The sequence below is a fragment of the Enhydra lutris genome, unplaced genomic scaffold, assembly GCF_002288905.1.
Source record: "Enhydra lutris kenyoni isolate GAN:26980312 unplaced genomic scaffold, ASM228890v2 scaffoldscaffold57, whole genome shotgun sequence".
Classification (NCBI taxonomy): domain Eukaryota; kingdom Metazoa; phylum Chordata; class Mammalia; order Carnivora; family Mustelidae; genus Enhydra; species Enhydra lutris.
In genome coordinates this window covers 8,488,811-8,516,124 of record NW_019154141.1, presented here as the reverse complement: position 1 = coordinate 8,516,124, position 27,314 = coordinate 8,488,811, and the positions used below count along the sequence as shown (strand labels likewise).

Below are 27,314 nucleotides of genomic sequence, written 5' to 3'. Positions count from 1 at the left end.
GGCTGCTTCTCCCTCTGCTTGTACTCCCTCTCTCTCACAAGTAAATAAAATCTTAAAAAAACAACAACAGCGAGAGCACTGAGCAGGCTGGCAGAGGTGCTCTACTGGCCTGGCTGGCCACCCCACAAGCAGCTAGGACTGTAGTGACCAAACCCAGAGCTCTGGGTACCACGTTCACTTAATGTTTCTCTTTGAAGAAAGAATCCCTGCAGTTAGAAGATACTCGGAAAAAATTGTGGAGCCGGTTAGATCATAGACCATGGCTTTGTAGTGTGTCTTAACATTAATTGGGCATGTTTCACTCAAGACCGAAAAGTTCTTTGAAGTTGATTTTTGGCTTTATTCTCAGTTTGTGTGTGTGTGTGTTTTTTTTTTAAGATTTTATTTATTTGACAGGCAGAGAGGCAGGCAGAGAGAGTGAGTGGGGAGGCAGGCTGCCTGCCAAGCAGAGAGCCTGATGTTGGGGTCGATCTCAGGACCCTGGGATCATGACCTGAGCCGAAGGCAGAGGCTTTAACCCACTGAGCCACCCAGGCACCCTGGCTTTATTCTCAGTTTTAATAGTTGCCCTTAAAAAACTGGTATTTTCTCTCCAAAAAGGAAATAATTTCTCAGCTTCAAGCCAATTTGATGCTGGCTTTCATCATTTTACATATTCCTGGTGCAAGAGTGAGGCCATGGCGGGCTACTGATGTCAGAAGGCCTGTGTCCGTCAGCTAGACAGCCTGGCGTCAGAGAGTCAACGATGTTGACATTTGCTCTAGAAGGGCAACTTAAATGCTTGGATCTTACCAGCTCACCACACCATGCACTTTGCCTAAATAAAAGGAATGTGGGTTCTTAAAGGACCAGCATTTTTGGTTACTTCGATTTTTTGACTCTGCTAAAGGATAAAAGAATTTGGGTGTTTTTATTTCAGCCCGTGGTCTGGACATTCCTTCAATTAAGACTGTCATTAACTACGACGTGGCACGAGACATTGATACTCATACTCACAGGATTGGCCGCACAGGACGAGCGGGTGAGAAAGGTGTGGCCTATACCTTACTGACCCCCAAGGACAGCAATTTTGCTGGTGACCTCGTCCGGAACTTGGAAGGAGCCAATCAGCATGTTTCCAAGGAACTCCTCGATCTGGCGATGCAGGTGAGTGGCAGAGTATACTAAAGATGGTTCCAGGTTCTAAAACTAGTAAAACACACACACACACAACAACAAAAAAGCCTGAGGAGCTAACATAGACATATGACAGAAAAGTTGCAGACATGTGTAGGGGAGTCCTTAGGGGCTACAGATCTGTATTGTAGGACATTAAAATTCATCTGGTCTATCTTCTTTCAGCAACATTGATTTGAAAAAAGCTATTTCCTTTTTGTGTGCTAAAATCTGTCTCTGAAATTTCTGCCTGCTTGCCCCATACCACACTTGGAAGTCTAATCTCAAAGACGGGTGTTTTCCCCTTACTGTCCTTACTTCCAGTCTTCATCTTGAGGAGTTAAAAATGTGTGATGTCTTAAGAAAATATGATGTATTTAACTGTTTCTCCTAGACTTAGGTCTAAGACCTTTAACCACTTTGATTACCAATCTAAAACTAAGCTAGGCATTCTACTGAAGTAAATCCTGAGTCATCTTAATATATGTAGTCCCCAAATTACAAATGGGTTCAGTATACACATTTTGATAGTAGAGACTTAAGTCTTTTTTAGAGTCATAAGTCAGCGCACAGAATAGTCAACCCGTCCTGCACTTGTGGTGTGGTATGCTGCCCATGCACTGGCTTCTGGGAGTAGAGGATCTGCATTGCAGGAAGGAGTAAAATGATGTTTCCTTCCATTTCCTAGGTACATAAAGCCCGTCATAAACTACATTTTTTTTTTTTTTTTTTTTATAAACTACATTTTCCAACAGGATATATCTGGTCTTTGGCTTTTTCCTACATCTCTTTTTGTGCCTTAGGCTTCCGGTGCTCTCAGACTGTGTGATCAGCTTCCCTGGTCAGTGCCTTTCTGAAGCCAGCCCTACCTCTTAAGTATTTCTCTTAGATTGTAACATGTGATTGTTAGATAAAGGGCTATGTCTTCCATTGATGTTTGCATTCTGAAAAGAACATAAATCTGATTCATAATATGCTGGCAGCAATCAGGTTCAAGGAACACTTCAGGCTTTGGGTACATAAAACTTTCGGTTTTGTGGCTAATTGCCCTGGACATCTGCCCTAGAGCCAGTTCTGGTGAACCTCACTTCACATGGTCTTTTTCTTTCACTTCTAAACCCTCTTATAAGCTCCAAACGTGTATGTCCAGTAGTACATCTAGATTAATAAATGGAAAGTCAGTTCCTTTTCCCCTAGGAAGTTAGAAGTGGGCCGAGTAAGTGCTCTGCATCGGAGGCTGACCTCCTCACTGCCCTCCCTGAAGGCCCTGAGAAACAGCAGTATCGGAAGCCTCAGATAAGGGCCTTGGCCCCTGACGAATTTGGTAGACTGCACTTCCTAAAGAAGCTCATCTGTGGTTCCTGCGAGCAGTTGCCATAAATGCATTGGCTAAAGATGAACCACTACGTTCTTCCTTCCCACTTCGTTTCTGATGATGTCCTCCTTCCCTGGCTGCCACTTCCTCCTGTGACCTAACCTTGAATTGTGTTCAATGCAGAATGCCTGGTTTCGGAAATCCCGCTTTAAAGGAGGAAAAGGCAAAAAGCTGAACATTGGTGGAGGCGGTCTCGGCTACAGGGAGCGGCCTGGCCTAGGCTCAGAGAACACGGTGAGTCCAGACTGCCAAACTGTAGCTGTGCCCTTTGCACCGCTCCAAGTCCTGGAGGGTGTTACGACGGCCCTCCTCTACCTCAGTGAGTTCAGAACGTGGCCTAGAGAGGAGTGTTGGGACTTTCTCTTAAAGAAGCATCTGTGTGTACTTGGTGACTAGATATGCTCAGGAAATCAGTCTTTTCACGTCAGTTCCCAGATTTGGTCCTAGAGCAACAGTAAATGCGTATTTGTGCCCCACCCCAGACCTGGTGAATCAGAAACTTAACAAGCCAACTAGCACTGGCCTTAGAGTCTGCTGCTGGGAACTCGTAACTCCTGGAGTTAAGAGTTCCTACATTCTGTGGGAAATTGCATCGGAGATGAGAGGTAGCTTTTCTCACAAAACAGGTAACAAAAGTGCCCCCTTACTGGCTTTTTAACTGCCTGTTTCATAACACCTTGATTCATAAACCAAAGACTCAAACTGCCAGTCTGTATTTCTGGAGCATTATTGTCAGTTTGGGGTCTCTGATACAGCGTCTCCCCGGCTCAGTAACGGTGATGCGCATGCGTGTGACGCAGGTGGTCGTGGTAGCTAATGTTGACTTACTGCTGGCAGGCACTCATGCGTGTTAACCTCATCCGCCAACCCCTGGGGAGCACAGGTCTGCTGGTCAGGAAACTGAGGCACCCCAGGTTACACTCCAGTAAGTGCTGAAACTGAGACTTGGGCTTTTAAGAGTGGATTCAGAGCCTGGGCCGGTTACGGGCAATATGCATGTGCTCTCTGGTGCCTCGTGGCCTCTTCATGCTGAGCGTGAAGCTTCACAGAATCACGTAAACACGCTTCTGTGTGTAAATAAAACCTTATGATCGGCTTTGGCCATAATTTGACTTCAGGGTTAGGGTTAATTCCTAAAAGCATAATTACTGGGTTAAAAAGGATAAGCATTTTTTAAAAATTTGGTTTCCTTCTTTGACAGAGAAAGAGTGTGTACAAGCAGGGGAAGTGGCAGGGAGAGGGAGAAGCAGGCTCCCCACTGAGTAGGGAGCCCAATGCAGGTCATGAGATTGTGATCTGAGCGAAAGGCAGATGCCCAACCTAGAACCACCAGGCATCCTAGGATTTTTAAAAAATCATTACTGTACCTTTTCCCATTTGATACAAATACCCTGTTCGCATCACAGCACCCACTTCTGTTTCCAGTATGTGAGGCCCGTTCTGGCAGTGGGCTCTCCTGCTCATTTTGTCCTGATGGGTGTGCCTTTTTCTTTCTTTCTTTAATTAATTTTTTTTTTAAGGACCGAGGCAACAACAACAACGTGATGAGCAATTACGAGGCTTACAAGCCCTCCACAGGAGCCATGGGAGATCGGCTGACGGCAATGAAAGCAGCTTTCCAGGTCTGAAATTAAGCAGTTAGCTAAAAGAGCTTTGCGCAGTGATGAGGGGTCTGGTCTGGGAGGGTAGCTGAGCTTGTAGGCTTGCTGCTAGACTTAGGACCTTCTCACTGCTTTCAGTTGCGAATGTCCGCTTCGTGTGCCAGGCTACCTGGAGCTGCAGGTGTAGAGGCTGGGCAGTCTGAGGCTCAGGGACGTGAGCTATCCCAGAGCCTGGGACTGTTGTACTGTAGCAGGGCTGGTGTTCCCTCCCTGCCAACAGTGTTGCCCACCTCCAAGGCTCTTGTAATCAGGTTGAGAGTAATTGCCATTTTTTTTTTTAGCTAAGACAAGTTTGATTCTGGAGCTCTTGTGAACGCTGAACCCCTCTATACTTACACTCTAGTTAGCTAGATAACCGGTTGAGCCTTAGTTTATGCATTTTATCTGGGTTCAGACTGATGTTTCAGCTAGGTCCCCTAGATTTATTCTTTCTCATTAATAGAGGAACAGGGTTGTGGGGCCTACAGTACCAGGAGAGCATAGAATTTCTATGTATCTTCTCATTTCCAAGCTTCATGTATCCAAGTTTCTTGAACCTACTGTCTTAGCTATTGTTGTCTCTCTTTTAGTCACAGTACAAGAGTCACTTTGTTGCTGCCAGCTTAAGCAACCAGAAGGCGGGAAGCTCTGCTGCTGGGGCAAGTGGATGGACTAGTGCAGGGAGCTTGAATTCTGTTCCAACTAATTCAGCCCAACAGGGCCATAACAGTCCAGAAAGCCCCATTCCCAGTGCCACCAAGGGTATCCCAGGCTTTGGCAATACTGGGAACCTCAGCAGTGCTCCAGTGACTTACCCTTCTCCTGGAGCACAGGGAGTCAACAGTACAGCTTCAGGGAGTAACAGCCGAGAAGGGCCTGGGGGAGGCAATGGGAAGAGAGAGAGATACACGGAGAACCGGGGTGGCAGCCGTCACGGTCATGGAGAGAGTGGCAATCGGCATGGTGACAGTCCACGTCATGGAGATGGTGGTCGCCATGGAGACGGATACCGCTACCCAGAAAGCAGCAGCAGCAGCAGCCGTCATGCTGATGGTCACCGTCACGGGGAGAACAGGCACGGAGGAGGTGGCGGTCGACACGGAGAGAGCCGAGGTGCAAACGATGGCCGAAATGGTGAAAGCAGGAAAGAGGCTTGTAACCGTGAGAGTAAGGTGGACCCCAGGGTGGACAGCAAGATGGACAAGGTGGACAGCAAGACAGATAAGACAGCTGATGGTTTTGCTGTCCCCGAGCCACCCAAGCGCAAGAAAAGTCGATGGGACAGTTAGAGGGTATGTGCCACAGTGTGAAATCAGTTGTCTTTAATTTTATTTTTAGAAAGATTTTTGGTAACTAGGTGTCTCAGGGCTGGGTTGGGGCCCAAGGTATAAGGACCCTCTGCCCTTAGTGGATTAGCTGGAGCTTGGAGACATGACCCCTTCATCTGGATCAGTTTTCAGATGTCTTGGGAAGCTGCTTTGGTCCTTGGAAGCAGTGAGAGCTGGGAACCTTCTGTTGGGCTCTGGGTGAGTTGTGAAGGTCAATTGAGGATACCCTGAAAGAAAGGGCCTTCTAGGGCACAAAACTCACTCTAGGTTTATATTATATGTAGCGTTATATTTTTTACTAAAATGTCACCTTATAAACATCTACAAGTAAGATTTCTTTTCTTAGCCATGTGGCCAGGCAGTCCGCTTTTTAGGAGTTGGCTTTCTGCAAACCCAACCCACTGAAGCGTTTGTTAGAGATTTGGGGAAGCATTTTGGTGCTTCTAGATTTTGCAGGGAAGGGAGATGTCTAAGTGGGAGTCCATGCTCAGGTTTCCCAGCCAGGTTTGTATCCAGTCCTGAGACAGGAAGCAGCAGCCTGCCAGACCCAGAGAGCCTCTACCCTCGAAGAGGAAGATCCTGGAACCAAGACTGCTCCAGGTCTGAAGTGTTACTAAATTGAAAACAAAAAACAAAAAAACAAAAAACAAAAACTCAACAGCTTTTAAAGTGTCTTCTATTTCATTGTATTTTTTTTTTAACTTGCCACAATGGTAGAAAAATCTTTTGCTGAAATGATTTTGATGATTTTTTTGTTCTATCTTGTTTATAAAAGGAAAAGAAATATACATACTTCGAATTTTGTGACTTTGTGAAGGTTTCTTTAAGATGTGCATTCCTTTCTGCTTGCTCTAGTAAATGTTTTACTACTGGGACCTGTGGATTGTTTGTCATTTCTACTTCACAGTGAGTATATACTATGATTTTTAACAGTGCATGGTGCGAACACCCAGCTGTCTTGAGTTAGCGCTTAATGGGAATTGGGAACTAAAAGTCAGAAAAGATACTACCCTGGTTTTATTCAGATAACAGAAGAGGATGGGGAAGGCCCGAGAGGCCAGCTTGCCCAGAAAGAGTGACTGCCACTCCAACACCAACCTTCCCCTCAGGAGACTGTTCATCTAGTCTCCACGTTCCTAACAAGAGAGCTTGGGGCCGGTGGGGGATGCCAACAGCAGCATCAACAGGACATGGCCCAAGACCTTCCTTCAGGCAGGGGAACATCTTCCCTCACCCCACAGGACCACCGCGAGAGTTCTAGGCACCCCACCTGTCTTCCCAGCAGACTCCGACACAAGGAAGCCTGTAACTGGTACCAGGGGGACCGGAATCACACCTCCGTGTCCTCACACTGTTTTCTCAGGGGTCCTGGTGGCTCTGCTCACTTCCGTCTGTGTTTTTTCTTCTGCTCTTTCCTTTGCTGTGCTCTTTGGTCCTTCTTCATCCTTGAGTCTACCACCTTGAAGTGGCCTCGGACCCCAGCTGGCCGGCGCACTTTGCGGCCCACGCCTTTTTTGGCTACCACATAGGTGACTTGGCGTTTCTCCTTGCCGAGCCCGGCCTTCTTGTAGAGACTGTGAATGGAAGGGACAGTCAGAGGCTCCCAGCCACCCTTTTTAACCCCGTGTACCTTTGTGGGTGACCCCTCTCTCCTTTATACCTCCGAAGCTGAGCCACTTTCTCGCGTTCTGAGATGTCCACGGTGTTCACCACAGCCTCTGCCTTCTTCTTGGTTTGCTCCAGCTTCTTCAGCATCTGTGGTGGGGCGAGGGGGTGGTGCTCAGTCAGGCAGACTCTTCCCCACTCCCGCTCTGGCATTCGAGCAGCAGGCAGCCCCACTCTTTACCCTCCGTTTCTTTCTGGCCTTCGCCTCGGCTACTTTCTTGATGGGCCGCGCGTTGATCTCCCTCCAGCGTCTGCGGTAGTGTTCCACCTCCTTCTTGTCAACAGGCAGATGCCGGAGCCTGTGCTGCTTTTCCTCTTGCACAAACCACTCAGGAAGCTCCCCCTCCTCCTCATTAAATGCGTACCTAGATAGAGAGGACAGCGGCCCTGAAATCACGCCCCTGACTCAGCCCCCTCCAGGGCCGCCTGTCGGGATTTCCTGGCCCCCTTACCGGCTGAAGGAGTCATCTATGAGATCCCGCTTAGCCTTTTTGGAAGAGGCAATGAGAGCACCTAGGGCCAGGCCTTCAGGGTCTAGTACCTGATGTTTCGCTAGGGAGGAAAGGAGAAAGTCAAAGCTCCATTCCAACCCAGACTTCCGCTGTCCCCTCCTATTTCGTAAGGTACTGAGCTAACCTGGGTCCTCGATAGGCACAATTTCAAACCCGTCGTCATCGGACTTAGGCCCGCAGCTTCGCTTCTTCCTGCGCTTGGGTTCCCAACTGCAGAAGGGGGATGACCATGTCACTGTGCCGCCAGTCCCCAGCCCCACTCCTGCCTCACGGCAACCCCGCTTCCTACTGCATACTTGAGAAACTTCCTGAAAGGCCCCCAAGCTATACTACAGACCACTTAATTCAAGATCATCACTATTTTTTTAAAAGTATCTACAACCAAGGATGGAAACCCTGAACATGGAGAGAAGGTCAGAACAGCTGCAGCCACTCGCCTTTCTTCATCGCTGCTGCTGTCGCTGTCACTGTCCGAGCTGCCGTCCCCTTCCTTGCCGGGCCCAGGGGCCGTCTTGGCTGCTGCTCGAGCCTCTGGCCCCTTAGGGTCTTCCTCCTGGTCCTGGGGAGGTTTCTTCTCAGTCTTCAGACTGGGAGGTGGTTGCGGCCCCTGCTGTCGCCCCTTCCGACGGCTCTCAGACAGTAGCTGGGCCTGCCGGATCTCCAGTGCCTCGTCGGCATCATCCTCGATCCCACTGAAGCCATCCTGGGAGAGGGGAAGACTCAGCCACCGGTCTCCTATGAATTCCTTGTCTGTCTGGGCCCCCAAACCTCTTCCTACCTTAGAGAACCACAGACTGGCTTGTTCTTCCTGCGCTACCATCTTTTCCTCCAGCGGTATCAGCAGTGGATTCTCTTCTTCCTCTTCTTTTTTATCATCTTCTACTTCAGCAAATCGTACACTGTAGACCCAAGGACAGTGGGTGGGGGCTTGGGGGACTTGCTCTCCAACTCCCTCTGGCGACCCCCGTGCCCAGCTCTGCTTCAGGGCTCATGCGAGGGCGTCAAGGCCTCTGCTTACACAGACCCCCACTTACCGCTTTTGGTCCTTTAGATGCTGAGATCCTCCAACTCCAGCCAACTCCTCTGGATCCAGGTCACTCTCCAGAGATGCGTTGTCGTCATCGTCCTCAACATCGGACACGTAGATGTCATCCCTTGGCAGATCGGACAGAAATGTGTCTGCAGCACTCATATCCCCTTGTGTGACCGCCTCCAACAGCTGGCATTTGACAGAGAAAGAGGTCAAGGGTTCTTAGGAGGCATATACCACTTTTTCCCCCTGTATCTGTTATCTTAGCAACGTTTGAAAATACACTGGCAAATACAGACAGGGAAGTGATGGGCTAAGTGCATGAAACATCCATTCAGGGCGCCTGGGTGGCTCGGTTAAGTGTCTGCCTTTGGCTCAGGTCATGATTCCAGGGTCCTGGGATCAAGCCCCCCATCAGGCTCCTGCTCAGTGGGAAGTCTGCTTCTCCCTCTGCTCCCCCTGCTGTGCTCTCTGACAAAAACTTAAATATAAAACATCCCGGGATGCCTGGGTGGCTCTGCCTTCAGCTCAGGTCATGATCCCAAAGTCCTGGGATCGAGTCCCACATCGGGCTCCTTGCTTGGCAGGGAGCCTGCTTCTCCCTCTGCCTCTGCCTGCCTCCCTGCCTGCTCGTGTGTACTCTCTCTCTGACAAATAAATAAATTATTTAAAAAAAAATAATTAAAAAATCCCACTCTAGGGGTACCGTTGGCTTAGCTGGCGGGGTCTCTTGTGTTCGCTCAGGTCATGATCTTAGGGATTGTGAGGTCAGGCCCCACATCGGGCTCCTTGCCAGAGGGGAGTCTGCTTGAGAGTCTGCCCTCCCCGCATTGTGGGGTGCACATGTGCTCACTCTCTAAAAAAGTGGTTTCTTTTTTAAAGATTGATTTTACAAAGTGAGTGCACACAAGCACAAGCAAGGGGAGCAAGAGGGAGAGGCAGGCTACCCGTGGAGCAGGGAGCCCAGTACAGGGCTTGATCGCAGGAATCTGGGATCATGACTCAAGCCAAAGGCAGAAGCTTAACTGACTAAGCCACTCAGGCGCCCCTTTAGGAAGAAATCTTCCCAAAAAGTCCATTCAAAGCCAGGTCACTGACCTAGCTCACTTGGCTGTCTCCTCTCCAGTGGTAGCAGGATAGGCTTAGAGATAAACACCTCAAGGCTATATACTGTCCATTCTTAAAATAGTCTAAAACATTGGTTTTTCTTAAAAAATTACTCTCAGGAAGCACATGATGAGAGAAAACAACAACAAAAAATCACCTGAGAATAATACGACCTACAAATGTTGTTTCCACTGAATATAGGAATCCAGGCAATACACATCGAACAATTATTTCACTTAAAAACTATCAGCCTCAAAATTTACTTCCTCATAACAGCTACCTAGTAGTTCTTCAGAGTTCACCACATTACCAAGGATTACACCTAAACCCTCTTTTAAAAATTCCTCCCCAAAACTCTATAGTCAGTAGGTTCTATCATTCTCTACACATGAGAAAACTAAGGCAAAGAACGACCAAGTGGTCGTCTACTGCAGAACCACTACGCTCTCTTTGCTGTTCTCGTAACAGAGTACCTGGTTTTCCATTCCCGCCGGAGGCTCAGAAGTTCATTTTGCTTGTTGATGCTGCTTTAATCAGGAGCAGCAGCCTATAGCAGCAAGGGGCTAACCTGGGCTCGGGGAACCTGGTCCCACTGAGCTCTCCTCTGAGGAAAACCCATCACACATCCCGGCATCCCCGGGACCCTGGTGGCTGCATCCGCTAGAACCCACGCTTCCTGCAGAGAGGGCCTTTTGGTTCTAATGTTCTAGCTTCCACAACAATAAATCCCCAGCACACTCATAAATGTTCCTCATCTCATTGTTCAGATGTGTGTTTCTTCCCGGCCTTTCAGGCACAAAACTCAGAGGTTTATTCTGCCCAGTCTCCTCTCACTGAAAGAGTCACCCTTCACAGATGAACACAGTAACTATGAGCTGTAAACATTCAGCACACTTCAAAAAAAAATCTGGGGCACCTGGGTGGCTCAGTGGGTTAAGGCTCTGCCTTCGGCTCAGGTTATGATCTCAGGGTCCTGGGATCGAGCCCCGCATCGGGCTCCCTGCTCAACAGGAAGCCTGCTTCCCCAGCCCACCCCACCCCCACCTGCTGCTCTGCCTACTTGTGATCTCTGTCAAATAAAAAAAAAAATTCCAATGCAACACCCCGCCCCCCCATCCAAATAGCAAGCAGGCGGTCCTGTCTCCTCGATCTGCCCTCAGCCCGCCTCACCTGGTGACCCCGGATGGTGCGCAGGGAGAACATGCCAGTCTCCCCCTCATCTGCGATAGAAACCCCGGGAAGATCCATCTTTAGCTCCATACGCTCCCGCTGTTTTCTCTGCTCACGCAGCAGCTTCTTTTTCTTCCTGAGCGGACAATTTGAGGAATTCAACCTGCCCTAGCTCTCAGGATTCCCTATCTGTGCCTCCATCCTCTTCCCCCATCTCCACACCCTGAGGAACTCTGTGGTGGGGGTTCCCGTTCCCCGAGCTCTTCCCCGCTCCTCTCACCTCTTTAATTCTGCCACCTCCTGCGCCTTCATCTCCGCTAGGGTCTGGTTTAATTGTTCCTCCTCTTCGTCCTCCTTAGAGAGCTGCTGCCCAGTTCCAGCCTTAGACTCCTCCTCACCCTCCTCCTCCTCCTCCTCTCCGGAACTGAGGCTGACAGAACAGCACCAGCAGTTTGGTTCTTTCCTCACACACGCTGCCGACCCCCGCCGACCCCCACCCTGCGCGGATTCCCGCCACACCTGATGTCCAGGGCCTTCGCTTGCTCCTTCAGCTTCTTAGCCACGTATCGCCGGAGCTTTGTTCTCCAGTTCAGGAGGGACCTGCCCCAGAAATACCATGACTAACCCTGACGTTTCCCTCTTTGCCCCGTCCCCTTTATAGGACCCCCTCCCAAATCTCTAACACAGGCACATCCTGTTCCCCAATATCCAGCGCTGGGTGAATTCCTCACATCGTCTCCTCAGGAAGAAAAATGCTGCTGTGTCTTCAAAGGCCCTTCCCTGCCTTGGGGACTCTGGGCGGGCACCTGTGCTCACCCCATGGCATACCTGAGCTCCTTGCGCCCCAGCACTTTGATATCCTGACAGCACGCCTGGATGTCCTCAGTGGTAGCTGGATGCTGGGCCAACTCTTCATCATCCAGTGAGATCTGTTTGGGAGAAAGGAAAGGAGTCGGGATTATTTCAGGGACATGTTTCTGGAGCTTCCCTGCACCCCTCCAATCCGAGGACTCACTTCACTGGCTTTGGAGAGGAAGTCAACAGGGTTGGCAGCTCGCAGGAAGTCAGTGACTGAAGTACGGTGGTAGAGTGTGAGATCGCCCTCAGCATAACCCTCAGCCTTAGGGAGGGAAAGAAGGAAGGTTGAGAAGTCCTTTCTTAAGGTGTGTGCAGGATGCACCAGGCCCAAGTTCCCCTGAACTCCAAGACCTGAGAGTGGCCCCATTCCCCAAACACACCTTTGGCTTCTTCTTAGTCACCAACTCGGTAACAGTCTTGGCCTGAACTTCGACCTCCTTGAAGGCAAACTTGGGGTCAAAGAATTTACTGTCAACCTTGTCAGGAGCCAGAAATCCTAAGATGATAGGGTGTATAAGTAAGAATGCTTTTGGGGCGCCTGGGTGGCTCAGTGGGTTAACCTCTGCCTTCGGCTCAGGTCACGATCTCAGGGTCCTGGGATCGAGCCCTCATCGGGCTCTCCGCTCAGCGGGGAGCCTGCTTCCCCCTCTCTGCCTACTTGTGATCTCTGTCAAATAAATAAATAAAATCTTAAAAAAAAAAAGGAAAGTATGCTTTGGTGGCTAAGAAACCAACTCATGAGAAAGAAAAAGTGATGCCCACCTTGGCAAACAACAAAGATCTCTGCAGATTCATGTCGAGAGGCTTGGGGCTTAGTGGCCTGGACACGGTGGAAGAGTTGCTGAAAGATCCACAGTAGAGGCTGATAGTCACGGGAACGAAAAACCTTTGTGATGAAGCAGCCTCCACGGGCCAGAAAATCACAAGCCAAACGCAGAGCCATCAGTGTCAAATGGGCTGTGGGAGAGAGACAATTAGTTTGAGAACCTCTGCAGCCTGAGTGGCAAGCGCACATCCACCCTCATCTCCATGCCCCCCACTCTCAGCACCTTGTGAGTAAGCATCATGGACCCAGCTAGCCCCAACGTTGGGGGCCCCATCATTGAGCACGACATCAACTTTCCAGGTCTTCAGTTCCTTTCTCAGGGCCTATACGGAAAAAAAGCAACCACAGCAACAGCTATCGTTCAGCCATTTGTCCACGTGGGCATTTGCTCAATGCCCACAGCGGGCCAAATCCTGTGCCAGGCACTGGATGCAACAATTAAAAAACAACAACTCACGTCTGTCTTCACGGAGCTTACAGTCTATTAGTGAGCCCTTTCCTATTGAAAAAAATTTCAACAATATCTCTGCACTTGTTCCAACTCCAAACACCTTATTACCAATTAAATAAAGCCTGCAATGGAGCCTAAGGATGTCATGGGCCTTGTCATACAGACGATGCAGGCACTGCTCAAGGCGTGTTAAACTGAAAAAGCCTGCCTCCAGAGCATTTGGTGAGAGGGAGAGATGTGAGTGTCTGCATATAAAGCAGACGGGAAAAGAGATTCCTATTACCTGCCTACAGCGTTCTGTCGTGATGTCCTCCTGGAGTGTCACCACATTGGGAAGAGGCTTGATTGGAACCAGGTCCACTCCTAGAAGAAACCAGGTCAGAGAGTTCCAAAAGGCTGCCTCAAGCAAGGAAAAAGGAAATGTAGAACGTAATTAGTACCTCACTCTCCCAACCCGTTCACAGTCAGGGAGGGCCCACCTGTTACTCACCTACAATAAGGCTGGATACAGGCATAAACTTAGCAGCCACCTGCAACCTGTAAGAAAGTAATACCAGTTAAAGTAATCCAGGACTGTTGTCCCCCTCCGTTGGCAATATGCTCTCTCACCATGCGTATTAAGAACCGCTACCAAGTGCAATGACCGGAGCATATAATGTACAAGTTTCAGACCTTTTTTCTGAGACCTACCTCTAGGGAGAAATTTGAGACTGGTATTACTGTATCCCACCCTCCCTCCCCCAAAGCAACCCTCAGTCATCCAACGCCGGAACCCAGAAAGCAGCCATGAAGAGCCACAGGTGCCGGGTGTTACCCACCATCCCCCTGGCGCAGCACACAGGTCCAGCAAGGCTCGAGCTTTCTGCAGGAAATGAAAGCGGCGATTCAACTGGATCAGCTTGAAAGCGGAACGGGAGCGGTAACCTGGGGGCACCCGACAAAATGTTAAACTCGGTGGGGCGCTTTCCCAGGGTGATTTATGCAGCTTCACAACCCACCACCCCTTCTGGGGAACAGGAACTCAATATTCGGGAAGGAGGGAGCGAATCGAAAAGGTCACTCGTTCGCTCGCACACGGCGAGGACACTTAACTCACCGGTCTCCTTCGCCAGGTGATAGAACTTGTCCCGCCGGCTCTTCCCGACCTTGCCCTTCTTGCCCATGGTGAAACGGGGGGAGTGTCACTCGGTCTGGGGACAGAGTAAAAACTGGAACGTCTCTTTCCGGACCTTCTGGACCACTAAATTCCGCTCTCCGTTCCCTACCTAACTCTGCAAACACCGTGAACCAGGGCCCTTTTCACCACTCTGGCAGAAGCACATGTGGACAGCACACGTACGTCCGCTTCCACTTGCGTCCCCGCCTCCACGTTTCCGCCATTTTGAGTGTGGCCGCAAATTCTTGTCTATACTCTCAAGTATTGGAAGTTGGAAGGTGGGACAAGGTGAGCAGATTACCTGAACTAAAACCGAGTTCTTAGAGGGCAACATTTAGTAGTTCTGTGGTCTTTTCATCTCTTTCCAAGCTACTGACCTCGCGTAGCCACCTTCCTATCATGGCCTCTGTTTTTGTAATTGTCTCGACGCACACCCCGCCCATTGACCCGGAATTCTTCTCTTCTAGGGTTGCCGGACTCCAAGCCCCTGCTTTTGCGCCTGCGCGCCAAAGCGCCTCGGATGCCGGCGGTCTCCGTGAGAGAGGAAAGATGGCGCTTGACGGACCGGAGCAGGTATGGCGGCTGCAACGGCCGGGCGGGGATGGGGGCTCGATGCGAAGCAGGCGTGATCTGAGGTGGCCCGCCGGCCGGGGCAGCAGGGTCGGGTGGGTTGGATGGGTCGGGGGTGGGTGGGCCCATCCAGACTGGGCCGTGCCTGGTACCGGATCTGCTGTGTCAGCGCCGCCCCCGGCGGGTCAGAGCAGGGCCGGGAGAATAAGACCCTGTGGAAGCGGAGGGAGTGGGGAATGATGGGAACGGGAACCGGCTCGTCCGCGAGTCGCAGGACGTAGGGCCGGGTTTCTCCAGGTGGCTCCACCTCTAGCAATGGTACCTCGGGTTTTTATAGCGCTTGAATCGCTACAAAGCGCTCCCGTGTATGTTGTCTCTTGATTCTCCTGGAAGTCCTAGGAGGTAGGCGGCATTCTCATTCTGCTTTTAGTTTAGTAACGGGGAAGTGGAGTTAGTTAGAGATGGACTGAGGCATTCGAACCCAGATCATTCCTCTAAAGCCCAAGCTGCAAGTGGGTTTTTCCCTTGAAAATTTGTTGGCCTGTTTTATAATTACACTGTGTTTTCAGATGGAGCTGGAAGAGGGGAAGGCAGGCAGTGGACTCCGCCAGTATTACCTGTCCAAGATTGAAGAACTCCAGGTGAGGACGGACTCTAGGTCCACAGGTAGCTAGACGAGGGATGAAGAATTGATGGAGTGTGTTTCTATAAATCCATTTAGTTCCACTAGGGGGCGCAATAAAAGAAGTAACTGGTAGCTATAGGAAGTATATGAAGTTAAGTCTCTTGTTTTTCTCAACTCCCACCCTTTTGAAGATAAAAAGTCTTCGAAGTTTATTAGGCATCGTGAAAACTTTAAGTTTTAACCTAAAAGGTACTCTTAGCCAAATGCCATTCCGTCTAGAAGTAGTCTGAATGTGAGAGTTGGTTTTGTAAGGGAACACGAAGTTTCCCTTGAGATTTAACCCACTCCCGTTGGGGCAGGGTGAGAGTGGGAGGGAGACAGAACTGCCCAGTCTGTTTAATGCTGATTTCTTGGGACTTAGTGAAAAGGAATTGGGCAGCCCAGTGCTCCAGCCTAAAGAGGGAGCAGGGACTCTAGCAATAAGGAAAATACATACATTGGAGGAAGGAAAGTCACAAGGGCAATTTCTAAACTCCTGGTACATTTGCAGCTATCATATAAGATTTATCATTTTTTAAGTGCTCTTACGTGTGGTGTCATTTGTCCTCCACAGTAGTCCAGAAAAGAGGCAGGGCAAGTAATGCTTATTTGCTTACAGTTTGGTAACAGATCTTGACCTTTTAAGTGGCTTCCCTTAGTTTTACTTACCTGTTAATTTGGCAACAGTGGAGTTAGAACTTGGGCTTTGGACTCAGTGATCTTCCCCGTCTACCATGTCATTGCCTCACAAGAAATTGACTATGTGAGGCAGCCTAAGTTTTCTCCGTTAAGGCTTATTATTCCTGGAGCAGTGTGTTAGGACAACTAGCCTTTTTTGATGGCTGCCCTAGGCCCCAAAGAGACTCTTGGAAGTAAGGACAGAGTCCTTTGGATCCTACTGGACAATCTGGAACGTGCAGGTGCCCTGTGCTCTTGTCACTCAGCTCATACCAGCCTGTGAGGATCTTGGCCAAGAGCTTAACTTCCTAGTGTTTTCTGCTCTGTTTCTTGTTCTCCATAGCTGATTGTAAATGATAAGAGCCAAAATCTCCGGAGGCTGCAGGCACAGAGGAATGAGCTTAATGCAAAAGGTGAGGAGGGAAAGATGGGAAGGCTGCATTTGGACAGTCTGTCCGAGGTCTGACTGTTCGAATCTCCCTAAACTGAGCCTTCACGTTCGGTGCTTATTTCTCATAGAGTCTGAGGCTATGCTTTGCACTGTTACTTGGCTGTTCACATGCATGCCTCTCCCGAGCTACATTGTAATCCCTTTAGAGACTTAAATTTTGACCTTATTTTGTGTTCTTCTAAAGCTTCAGAACGGTGCTTCATTCATGCCTGTTGAATTGAGTCGTAGGAGAGGGGACACCAGAGAAGCTGGGTGACCATTATGTCTGTTTCCCATCCAGTTCGCTTACTGCGGGAAGAGCTCCAGCTGCTGCAGGAACAGGGCTCCTACGTGGGGGAAGTAGTCCGGGCCATGGATAAGAAAAAAGTGTTGGTTAAGGTAAAGGCATCATGGCCTCCAGGGAGCAGCCCAATGCCCTGTGCATTCTCATGCTTCTGTGTGTAGTCTTGCCAGGACACTGTTTTGTTATTTTAGGGCTCATGGGTCTTCCTGGGCAAGGTGGATGGTTCGGTGATTGTCAGGAAAGGTCATGAGCCCTCGTTTCTTTAGGTGCATCCAGAAGGCAAGTTTGTTGTAGATGTGGACAAGAACATCGACATTAACGACGTGAGTGCAGCAGGTGAGGTGGGAGGTTGGGCTCAGCTCTTGCCACATCACTTCCTGAAACTCTCCCCTTGCCCAGGTGACACCCAATTGCCGCGTGGCTCTAAGAAACGACAGCTACACTCTGCACAAGATCTTGCCCAACAAGGTAGACCCACTGGTGTCACTGATGATGGTGGAAAAGGTGCCAGATTCAACCTATGAGATGATCGGTGGACTGGACAAGCAGATTAAGGAGATCAAAGAAGTGATCGAGCTGCCTGTCAAGCATCCCGAGCTCTTTGAAGCGCTGGGCATTGCGCAGCCCAAGGTGAGAAGCGAGAGTTGTGTGGAAGGGTCACGCTGTTACTGGCATGTCCTGCCCCAGGGTAGGGGTCACTCCCCTGTAAGGAGACCCCACTTGCGCTGGCCCTCCCCAGGGAAGAGGGGCTTGGAGGAGTGCTGCCAGGCTACTGCAGTAGCTCAGAGAAAAGCACTAGGAAGGACCTCAACGTTCATTTTTTTATACCTGTGGCATCGAGCACAGGGTATAGCCCAGAGTGAGCACTTGATACATGTTCCCTAGTGTAATGGGACTGGTTTCTGCTCTGAGTCCTGCTATTTCTCTCCAGGGGGTGCTGCTGTATGGACCCCCAGGCACTGGGAAGACACTGTTGGCCCGGGCTGTGGCTCATCATACAGACTGCACCTTTATTCGCGTTTCTGGCTCTGAATTGGTACAGAAATTCATTGGGGAAGGTAACTATGGGCAGAGGCATGAAAACCAAGCAGAAGTAAGGGGGTGGAGGTGAGGGTAGGGAGCTCATTGCCTCCGTAACGCCAGCTGGGCCTCTGCACAGGGGCAAGGATGGTGAGGGAGCTGTTTGTCATGGCGCGAGAACATGCCCCGTCTATCATCTTCATGGACGAAATTGACTCCATTGGCTCCTCACGGCTAGAGGGGGGTTCTGGAGGGGACAGTGAGGTGCAGCGGACGATGCTGGAGCTGCTCAACCAGCTCGATGGCTTTGAGGCCACCAAGAATATCAAGGTGAGGTGGCGTCCAAGGGAAGGCCCTGGGCAAGGTGCAGCCTGAGGAAAGGCTTGGCTGATGCCGCCACCACCCCCTTTCTCCACTCAGGTTATCATGGCCACAAATAGGATTGACATCCTGGACTCTGCTCTGCTTCGCCCTGGGCGCATCGACAGAAAAATTGAATTCCCGCCCCCCAATGAGGAGGTCTGTGAGGGGCAGAGCTGGGAGTGGCTCTGGCTGTGGGGGTAGGCCGCAGGGCTCAGGCTTTCCCTCTCTCCCCCCTCTCTAGGCCCGGCTGGACATCTTAAAGATTCATTCTCGGAAAATGAACCTGACTCGGGGGATCAACCTGCGGAAAATCGCTGAGCTCATGCCTGGAGCATCAGGGGCTGAAGTGAAGGTAACCAGAGGGCCCAAGGAAAGGGGGGCTAAGGCAGAAAGCTGTGGTTTCTGGGACACAGCAGCAGTGTCTGGCTTCCCTTCTTTGCTCAGGGTGTGTGCACCGAAGCTGGCATGTACGCCTTGCGGGAGCGGCGGGTCCACGTCACCCAGGAGGACTTCGAGATGGCTGTCGCCAAGGTAGAGGCCTCCCGTCTCTCTACCCTTGCAGATGGGGTTTCGAGCAGGGGGGCCAGAGCATGTGTTCATTATTCCATTTATAACGGAATGCTTTCTCTCTCCAGGTCATGCAGAAGGACAGTGAGAAAAATATGTCTATCAAGAAGCTGTGGAAGTGAGGTGCTTGTTTTCTCTGTGGATCCCTCAAATAAAGTTCTGCAGGACAAGCCCTTAAGGACTTTAGTCTGTTACTGAGCGGCCACACTGTTGAATGACCAGGTCCGGGTACCACCAATAAACAAGGATTTATTTGGAAATTTCCAAACCTGCCAGAAGTGGCACTTGCCAAGCCCTGGGCTCCGCCCTTCTACCAAGCTCTGAAGGGCAGCAACAGCCCTTCCACCTGCCCCCTCACGTCCCCCGCCCTCCACCAAGCACGCACACCCGTACCTCAGGCCATGCCAGAGAACTGGAGCCCCCTCCGAGGTGGCTCTACCACCCTGGGCTCAAGAGCTGGGCTGGCAGGCCTCTGGCGTCCGAGGAGATGATGGCGGCCAGAGCCGCTTGCATAGATTGAGGAAAAATAGAAGGAGGCACCAAACAGGGCTCCCTGAAAACCCCAACTTACCCCTGTACAAAAAAAGTGGCTCCCGCATAGAAAAACCTGCTTCCCACATAGTGCAAATACCCAAAGAAAAGGAAAAACCAGCAGCAGGGCTGGGCTGGTAGGAATGGCAAAGAACTTTGGTTTAGAAAGGCCAGGAAGAGTGTGAGCTGTGCTCCTCTCCCTCACCCAGCTCCCCAGAGCCAGCTCGGACACTGGCCCCAAGGGGGTCTGTAAACAAGCAAAGCCAGCGGGCCTGGGTCTGAAAGGTCTCCACGACAATGTCAATCAAAGCATAGCCTCCAGCGGACCGACTGGGGCCGGCCTGCCTGCAGGGAGCAGAGGAGGCACCTCTGGAGAACCCATTTAAAGCCAAAGTAAAAAGTAAGTATAAGGCTTTGGGGACCAAGCGACAAGGAAACCTAGCACTACATTTATGAAACTATAGCTGGGGAGCAGAGGGGGACAGGAGGCACCCCTCATCCCATCCTTAGCCTATGTGTCTGTGACCCCAGAGGGTGGTCCCCTTCCCAGCAGAGGAGGGGATCCCTGAGCAGTTAGGTCAAGCGGATTCCCAGCACCTGTTCCAGTTCCTGCCTTCGCTGCTGCACCTGGGGGGAGAGAGCAGAGACGAGTGGCTCAGGACTCTGCTACTCAGGAGCTCAAGAGGGCACATAGGGCAGAGCCTCACCTTGGCAAAAATGTGCCTCCCCACTGCTTCCTGGGCCCATGGCTGATGGTAGAAAGCAGCTCGTCTCTCCTCCTCCGGATTCCCGATCACATCAGTGATGATCTGCAGAGAGCCAGGAGGAGAGCTGCGTGCAGCACTGTGCCCACCCCTGCGCGAGTCGGCCCCAAGAAGCAGAAGTTGTGACCTGGGTAAACATCCTTTAGGGCCTAGCATGGGATCAACCTCAGGATGGGGACCACACCTTGAGGTCTCGGCGCTGGGAGCGGAGCCATTCCTGGATGAAGTCCTGAGGGTCGGTGCTAAAGCTGAGCATGAAATCCCTCTGGGTCTTCAGCTGGTTGATGGACTCAATGGTCTCATGGATCTGGAGAAGGGAGTCCGTGTGTCAGTCCGGACTCACAGATACTATCGCAAGGTGCTCACGTGCAGAAATGCCCAACAGAGCCGGCCCGCCCCCATCCTGGATCCCAGAGGCTGGAAGGGCTGAGGGCCCACCTTGACATCAAGGGAAGCGATCTCCTGCTGATTGGTGGTAGAGGCCAGAAAATTGCTCATCTGGGCCTTCAGTGGGTCGTCCACCTCCACGTCGATGTCATAACATGCGGTCTTCTTTTGGTCGTTAGGGTCTACACTGCAGGCAGGACACAGGAGGGGAAGACTAAGCTCACAGCTATGTTCATGCCACCAACCTGGGCCAAACCTACACACGCTCAGCAAGCAAGAAACCAAACGTGCTACTTCTCCTTGGCTTTTAGATCAAGCCAAAGGTAAAGGGCCCTGCAATGGGAAGGGGAGGACGGGAAGGCTCTTTTACCTGATGACATGGTTGATGACAATGGGGTCTGGGTGCTGCAGCAGCCCAGCCAGCTTCATGGGGATCTCGGAGAAACGAAGGCGGCCACAACTGAAGATCTAGAGAGTACCAAGGGCTCGGTGATGCCTTCGAGGGCACGGAGGGAAGTGCACCATCCCAGGGTCAGTGTGGAGAAGGTGGCCAGAAACCCGCCCTGCAGGGGCTGTGGAGCAGCGGGCGGGGCAGGGCGTGGGGAGGTCCTCGCTCACCTGGCGGAAGTACCGGTTGCAGTTGATGTACTCGCGCTCGTGCCCGTCCTGCAGCTGGTTGTGTTTGATATAAAGCCATAGGGCCTGCATGATGGCCGCCCTGGTCTGTGTGTGCACCCCCAGCAGCCTTGCCAGTCGGGGGTCCAACTTGTACTGGGGAGGCTGCAGATGCACAGAGGAGAGTCAGGGGGTGGGGCTGGGTTCGTGGGAGAAACCAAAGTGGAAGGACAGGAAGGGTGTACAACAGGAACTTGCCCCCCTTCCCCAAGAGCACTCCCTGTGGCCCCAGACACGTGTCACCTGATGATCCAGCATGAGCAGGAGGGTGCACTTGACGTTGAGGTCTCCGGGCCGTTTCACCTGGAAGCCATCAGTCTCCTGGGTGGTGGGCATCCGGTGCCACTGACAGGGAGGAGGGGAGCAGACCTCGTCACCAAGGGAGTGGGCAGGGTGTACACGCTTGGCCCTCCAAGGGACCAAGGCCGCTTCTCTGACCCCCAACAGCATGTCAGCCTGTGCTCCCCACGCCCCAGGGCCTCTCACCTCCACCAGGTGGTTGTCAGGTCCATACAGCTCCTTGTCCAGCTCAATGACGAGGCTCTTGAAGAACGAAGAAAACTTCCTCTTCTGTTTGCTGGGCTGGGGAACAGTCATGGGAGTAAGCAGGGGGTGCTGCGGGGTTCTCAGACCTGACCCAGGCGAAGCTCCCGACGAGAGGACTATTTCAACTCTCAGGCTCAGGGTACTGGAGATTCGGGGGCCCCAAAAGAAGCAAGGAGACCGGGTGCCCAGAAAGGACTCTGGGTGCAGCCCAGCTGGCAGCCAACAGGGTCTGAATTAGAAAGGGGCACCCCCTTCCTCAAGATGCCTCACTGCCACCTGCAGGATAACCACTGTAACAACCAAACAGATCTTCACCCTCCAACCTCGAAGCGGCCTGGAGCTGTGACCCCGAGCAGAGCCGTCTCCCTCAGGCAGGACTTCTCCTGAACCGCCCCAGTGTCTGGCCCAGTCTCTACCCCACACAGGCCACCTCCCCTCCAGACACCACCTTTCCCCAACTCACATCATCCAGCAGTTTTCCCTCCACTCGGAGTTCCCAGGAAGCCACTTTGTCCCCTGCGGGGGTTCCCCCGGGGGGCCCTGTGGTCCCCGCAGTGTCACCTTCTGCCTTGCTGGGACTGAACGTATTGGAAATATAGATCCGCAGCTTTCGTTTTTGCTAGAGAGACAGACAGCCAGCTAGAGGTGAGACAACATGCTGGAAACGATGCTACTCAACCTTCTTGTCTGAATTCATTCAACATCAATACTGAGTGTAGACGGGCCAGGCACCCCGTCAGGTACCAGAAATCAGGAGCCAAAAATCCCAGTCCCAGACTGGAAGGAACTCACAGTTCTGCGGGGGACAGATGGGCTACCAACAATTCCAACACTGGGATCGGTGGTGTGACAGGAACACACAGGATTTGCTGTCAGACAAATCTGAAGTCTCTAGCTCACACTAAATGCAACTCAGACACCCATCATGGCCCCAAAGTATCCTTGTCTCTGGAAGCTTTCATCACTCAGGGGTATGTTCTAGATTATTTTTGAAAAGGTGGCGGGGGTGGGGAGACAGGAACTGTCCCTATCTACCCTCTAATCTTGCCCTGCAAACTCCTGACCATGATCGATAACGTTTACATTTTAAATCGTGACCCACAATCCACATATATAAACATCTGAAACAAAATGTCACTAAATGATACTTCTATGGTAATTACTACACTACTGTGAAGTATCATAATTTCTATTTTTCTCTTTTGTTAAAAACATTCTGGTCCCATCATGTTAAACTGAGTTCATGCTCCACTAATGGGCTGCGGCCAGCAGCGTGAGAAATCGCAGCCCCGTGCTTGGCCCCCGGAAAACAAGACCAAGGAGACACAGAGAAGTCTGGGAAAGCCCAGGGCTGGCCAGGGCTGCACACACACCGTCAGAGGCTTTTTGATGGCCTCTTGGATCTCCATCCGCTTTCGGGCAATGGTCTGGTCCAGCTTCCGCTCAAAAGCCAAGAGATCCATGTACGCCTGAGACTCTGGGACAAGCTCCCGAATCTGGAGGAAGGGAGGAATTCAACTTGTTTCTGCTGCATCTCCGGCTCCTTGCTCCTCCATCCCAGGACTGGGGGAGCCCGGTTGCACCCCCAGTCCACCAGCTACTGGGCAGGCTTCCTGGGCCCCTGCCCAACATACTCACTCGCTGAGGTAGAACCTTATCTGCCATCTTCCTCCTCTTCAACCTAGGGAGGACGAAAACTCAAGACGTCAGTGATCCAAACACACCTCCCCCACACCCACCCCTCCAGCCCCTAGGACTCTCCCCAAGAAAAGCCAGGAGTCTTCCTCCCCAACTTCATGCCTGATGGCGTGCCCAACAGTCAGGTCAGAGCTCTTAGGACTCTGTCACCACTGTAGCTGAGCCAGGTGGAGGGAGGAGAAATGGGATGGTCTTACCCCCGGCGCTGGGCAGGCATTGGGGGCTGGGCCTGGGGCACAAGCAGGCGTTTGCGGAAAGGGTCCATCATGGTGGGTGGCATCCCAGGTCGAAGTGCAGCAGCTGTGCCGAAGGGGGATCCAGCGGGAGGTCCCACCTGCAAGCCAGCCATGGGCATCCGGCTCCCTGGTGACATACCAGGCCGCTGGGGGAAGCAAGCCAATGGGGGTACATAGGTCAGCGGTAGGGCCCCATGGGGCCCGTAACCCATTCTCTCCATCCTTCTCCTGAGCCAGGTCAGGCCCGAAGCAGCACACACAGAGCCCGGGGCGGAGGGCCAGGAACAAAGGGGAGCAGGTGCCTGAGAGGAGAAATATAAACCACACCTGCCCTGCCCCCATCCCCCGCCCTGGCATCTGTGCTGGCAAATGGGGCCTGCCGGAACCCGGGGGGTGGGACGAGAGCCCGCCTGAGACGGAAAGGCCTGTGGGAGTGTCTCTGGGCCCAGCCCCACCTTCTAGCCCCCGCCCCAAAGGCGATGCCCCGCTCCCTGGGACCAGAGGGGTAGGAGGCACTCCTGATGGCTTCATGTGGCCCCACCAAGCACTCCCATCCAAGCCAGGTCCCAGCCGGGTGGAGAGGTACAGTGTGATAGTAGTAGGCAAAACCCCAACAGCCATCTCCTGGCACTAGCCCAGCAGTGTGACCAAGGGGAGGAAGATGGTCCAAGGGGCTGGCGTGCCCATCAGGCAGTGGCCCCCTAGGTGAGCTATTCCAGCAGGATGGCTTGGAGCATGTCCCGACTGGTGGGGGTGGCCTCAGCAGAGTCCGGAGACCATCTGGTCACCATATGGCCCCTCCTTACAACCCAGACCTGGACCCTTCTCTCCACCTCCCTACTGCTCTGCTCCCCACCCTGAAGCCAGAAGACCCCGAGAGGAAAGCTGTGGCTCCTGGGTGGCCTCTGGGAGAGCAGCCGGCACCCAGCCTCCGTCTGGGGTCCAGGTACCACCTGGCTGCTGGGGAAAACTGAGCCTGAATTCAGCCTACACGGTCCTAAACTGGAGAACAGAGATGAGATTATCCTCGGATACAAGATCAGGCATAGGGTCACCAGGAATCTCGATGACAGAAACGGCTTCTGTAGAAGCCTGCAGAAGGATTTCCCACCAAGGTCCAGTTCCCCAACATTTCTGGGAGTTCCCCGGGCCCCCTGCCCCCCTCCCACAGCTGCTGCCTGCAAGGCCTGTTTGGCGGCTCTGCCTTGCACACACTGTCCCTGGCAGCTTCTCAGGGCTGGCCCCAGGGCCCAGATTATGCAACCAGCACAACTACCCAACCAAGCCAGGCTGGGTGGGGACTTGCACCAAATCAGAGGACCTCCCCCCCACCCCCTGGCCCAGTATCATGGAGATGAGATGCTTCCCCTACTTTTTCATCTAGCCCTGAACTCCTGTTTTCAGCACAGAGGGCCAGACTCCTGACCAGAGATGTAGGGCAGGGGAAAGAAGGCGGCAGTGGGACAAGCATCTGGGAGAACGGAGTTAAACATAGGGGACTCTGGGGCCTCAGGAGTCCTGCCACAATTTCTCCTCATCAGGAGAAGATTCGTCTGGGCTGTTGAAAGGTGAAAGACAGACCATTTTTTGTTTCTCAGCCTTAATGAGCCACGGCCGGAGATTACAGAAAAAAACCCCGGTGTGGCCACAGCTGTAAGCCCAGGCCCCAGACATCCTGGCCGTATTTTCCCCACCCCGAGCCTGGAGGGGAGGAACAAGTGGAGCAGGGCGATCTGCGCAGAGCGAGCTCCTGCCCCTGGGTCCCCGGGGTCACTGGGAAGCCACTCACTAGGGCGGGAAGCTACTCACTAGCGCGTTCACAAAACCTCCTGGGCACCACCCATCCCTCCTGGGCAGGTGCTCCTATGGTAGGAAGTCCCAAGTCAAGGCGGCACAGACAGGGCCTGGAATAGGCTCCTCCAAGACATGGGCTCCCGACTTCCAAGGCACAGAGCTACCCCGTCCTCCTGCTTGCCCAGGGCCCCCAGCTTCTCCCAAGAGAGAGAAGGGGCCCAGGGGAAGGTTGCTTACAGCTCACAAAGTCCCAGCCTGGTCCTGCCAAGCTCCACACCTGCTCTTTGAAGCACCAGTAACTCCTCTTCAAAATAAAAAACCCAAGAGGAAAAAAAAAAAACAACAAAAAAACAAAACACACACACACACACACACACACACAGGTCTGGTCTCTCCAAGCTCTGTTAAGTCCCCGCCTGCAGCAGAACTGGGCAGGCCTGGCTCAGTGCCCTGAACCTCGGAAGCGTGCGACAGCGTCCTCCCCACAGCCCGGCACCAGCCCACACCCTAGGTGGGCCTCTGCCTCCACACCCGCGACAGCAGGGGCAGGTGGCTGGGCCTGAGAGAAGAGAACATAGCCCTCCGTGAGTAGAACATATTTTGAACTCTGGAGTGAACCCGACAATCTGTGCTTCTTCGGGTTTTGTTTTTTTCATTTCTTGTTTTCCTTAAGCTCCTCTGTTGAGTACGGACATGGCTAGAACCACGATGTGGAGGGAGGAGGGTCATCACTTCCCTTCTTTCCAGGGGCTCCCCTAGTTGCCCAATTGGGCCCCGAAACCCTGGCTCTTCTAGCTCATGTGCCCCGACAGGAACCCCTTTGCTCCTCAGATCTCACGCCCCATCTCCTGAAGTCACACAGCTGGACTTGCAAAGAGCCCAAGCACCATCTTTCTCAAACTCAGCCAGAGTGAACCGGGTCCTCCCTCTCCCCTTGGACCTCCACTGCATGCCCCCTCCCTGGGAGAGGAGGGGGAGGAGGTGACAAAAACACCTGAGTGGCTCAGTCGGTTAAGCGACTGCTTTTGGCTCAGGTCATGATCCCAGGGTCCTGGGACTGAGCCCCCAAGTCAGGCTCCCTGCTCAGCGGGGAGTCTGCTTCTCACCCCCGACCACCCCCACTCATGCTCTTTCAAATAAATAAAATCTTAAAAAGAAAAGGAAAGCTGGTGGGATAGGAAGCCTGTGGAAGCAGAGGCTCAGTGTCTTCCCCTTGGTCCCCAACCCTAGCAGCCTGGGGCCACCCAGCCAGTCGGCTGGACCTTGCCACTGGCCCAAGAGCACTCCCTACACAGGACTGTGCAACCTGTTTTCTTCAGGGGCTCTTCCCAGGCCACATGGCCCATGGGTTTTGAGCAGAAGACACCAGAGAGGCTTCTATCTCTTCCTTAGATCCTTCTCAGGCCAAAGGCCCAGAGGGAGACTCCAAGGCCAGTCCTCAGCCAGCTGGCCCAGGGGCTGGAATGACTCATGCAGGGACCCCTCAGCATCACCTTGGACCCATGAATCCCCAAATGGGAAAGCAGGATGGAAAAGATGGAATTGTTGGGACCAGGTCTATCTCCGTCAATACCCAGACACTTTGTTTTTGTTTTTACAGGGAGGAGGGAGAATGAGGAACAAGAAGGGACAATCACTGTCCCCAGTTAAGCATCTCTTTAGAAAGTGAGGGATCAGAGCTCCAGCGGCGGGGGGGGGGGGGGGGGGGGGGGGACGCCCCCCCCCCCCGGGGGGGGGCGGGGGGGGGGGCGCCCCGGGGGCGGAAGGGTGGGCGCGGGGAACACCCCCACCCCCCGGGGGGGGGAGGGGAGGAG

At 52.5% G+C, this 27,314-nt stretch overlaps 4 protein-coding genes across 6 annotated transcripts in view; 2 read left to right on the top strand and 2 right to left on the bottom strand.

The window, feature by feature from the left end:
- LOC111158190 (DEAD-box helicase 42) overlaps positions 1-6,373 on the top strand; it is a 39,383-nt gene extending 33,010 nt beyond the window's left edge. For both annotated transcript variants that reach the window (XM_022520101.1, XM_022520102.1), the window contains 4 exons: positions 920-1,146; positions 2,654-2,764; positions 4,051-4,152; positions 4,761-6,373. In XM_022520101.1, the coding sequence (XP_022375809.1) occupies positions 920-1,146; positions 2,654-2,764; positions 4,051-4,152; positions 4,761-5,459 (1,139 nt within the window). In that variant the 3' untranslated portion in view covers positions 5,460-6,373. The remainder of the gene's footprint in view (positions 1-919; positions 1,147-2,653; positions 2,765-4,050; positions 4,153-4,760) is intronic.
- Positions 5,483-14,562, bottom strand: LOC111158191 (FtsJ RNA methyltransferase homolog 3). Its single transcript, XM_022520103.1, has 20 exons — positions 14,214-14,562; positions 13,936-14,041; positions 13,608-13,654; positions 13,401-13,480; positions 12,890-12,989; positions 12,603-12,797; positions 12,221-12,336; positions 11,998-12,102; positions 11,811-11,911; positions 11,502-11,582; positions 11,263-11,412; positions 10,983-11,118; positions 8,710-8,894; positions 8,454-8,574; positions 8,113-8,378; positions 7,800-7,885; positions 7,616-7,715; positions 7,345-7,528; positions 7,159-7,253; positions 5,483-7,072 (listed from the first exon to the last, which is right to left on the bottom strand). Exons 1-20 carry the CDS (start codon positions 14,278-14,280, stop codon positions 6,880-6,882), a joined length of 2,514 nt encoding a protein of 837 aa, XP_022375811.1. The 5' UTR covers positions 14,281-14,562; the 3' UTR covers positions 5,483-6,879.
- Positions 14,563-14,736: 174 nt separating this feature from the next.
- Positions 14,737-19,047, top strand: LOC111158036 (proteasome 26S subunit, ATPase 5). 2 transcript variants are annotated; one of them, XM_022519829.1, is made up of 12 exons: positions 14,737-14,846; positions 15,413-15,484; positions 16,529-16,598; positions 16,917-17,014; positions 17,186-17,242; positions 17,319-17,549; positions 17,851-17,977; positions 18,079-18,269; positions 18,360-18,458; positions 18,544-18,654; positions 18,747-18,833; positions 18,938-19,047. In XM_022519829.1, the coding sequence occupies exons 1-12, from the start codon at positions 14,823-14,825 to the stop codon at positions 18,989-18,991; spliced, it is 1,221 nt and encodes a 406-aa protein (XP_022375537.1). In that variant the 5' UTR covers positions 14,737-14,822; the 3' UTR covers positions 18,992-19,047. The 2 variants fall into 2 exon arrangements, with proteins under 2 accessions (XP_022375537.1, XP_022375538.1); XM_022519830.1 differs by lacking the exon at positions 14,737-14,846 and adding an exon at positions 15,224-15,245.
- A 51-nt stretch (positions 19,048-19,098) lies between these two features.
- LOC111158035 (SWI/SNF related, matrix associated, actin dependent regulator of chromatin, subfamily d, member 2) overlaps positions 19,099-27,314 on the bottom strand; it is a 9,729-nt gene continuing 1,513 nt past the window's right edge. Inside the window, exons 2-13 of the mRNA XM_022519828.1 lie at positions 23,668-23,852; positions 23,411-23,453; positions 23,146-23,268; positions 22,236-22,391; positions 21,713-21,808; positions 21,470-21,571; positions 21,170-21,331; positions 20,922-21,019; positions 20,603-20,738; positions 20,349-20,471; positions 20,108-20,209; positions 19,099-20,027 (exon numbers count right to left, since the gene is read on the bottom strand). Of these exons, the coding sequence (XP_022375536.1) occupies positions 19,974-20,027; positions 20,108-20,209; positions 20,349-20,471; positions 20,603-20,738; positions 20,922-21,019; positions 21,170-21,331; positions 21,470-21,571; positions 21,713-21,808; positions 22,236-22,391; positions 23,146-23,268; positions 23,411-23,453; positions 23,668-23,852 (1,380 nt within the window). The 3' untranslated portion in view covers positions 19,099-19,973. The remainder of the gene's footprint in view (positions 20,028-20,107; positions 20,210-20,348; positions 20,472-20,602; positions 20,739-20,921; positions 21,020-21,169; positions 21,332-21,469; positions 21,572-21,712; positions 21,809-22,235; positions 22,392-23,145; positions 23,269-23,410; positions 23,454-23,667; positions 23,853-27,314) is intronic.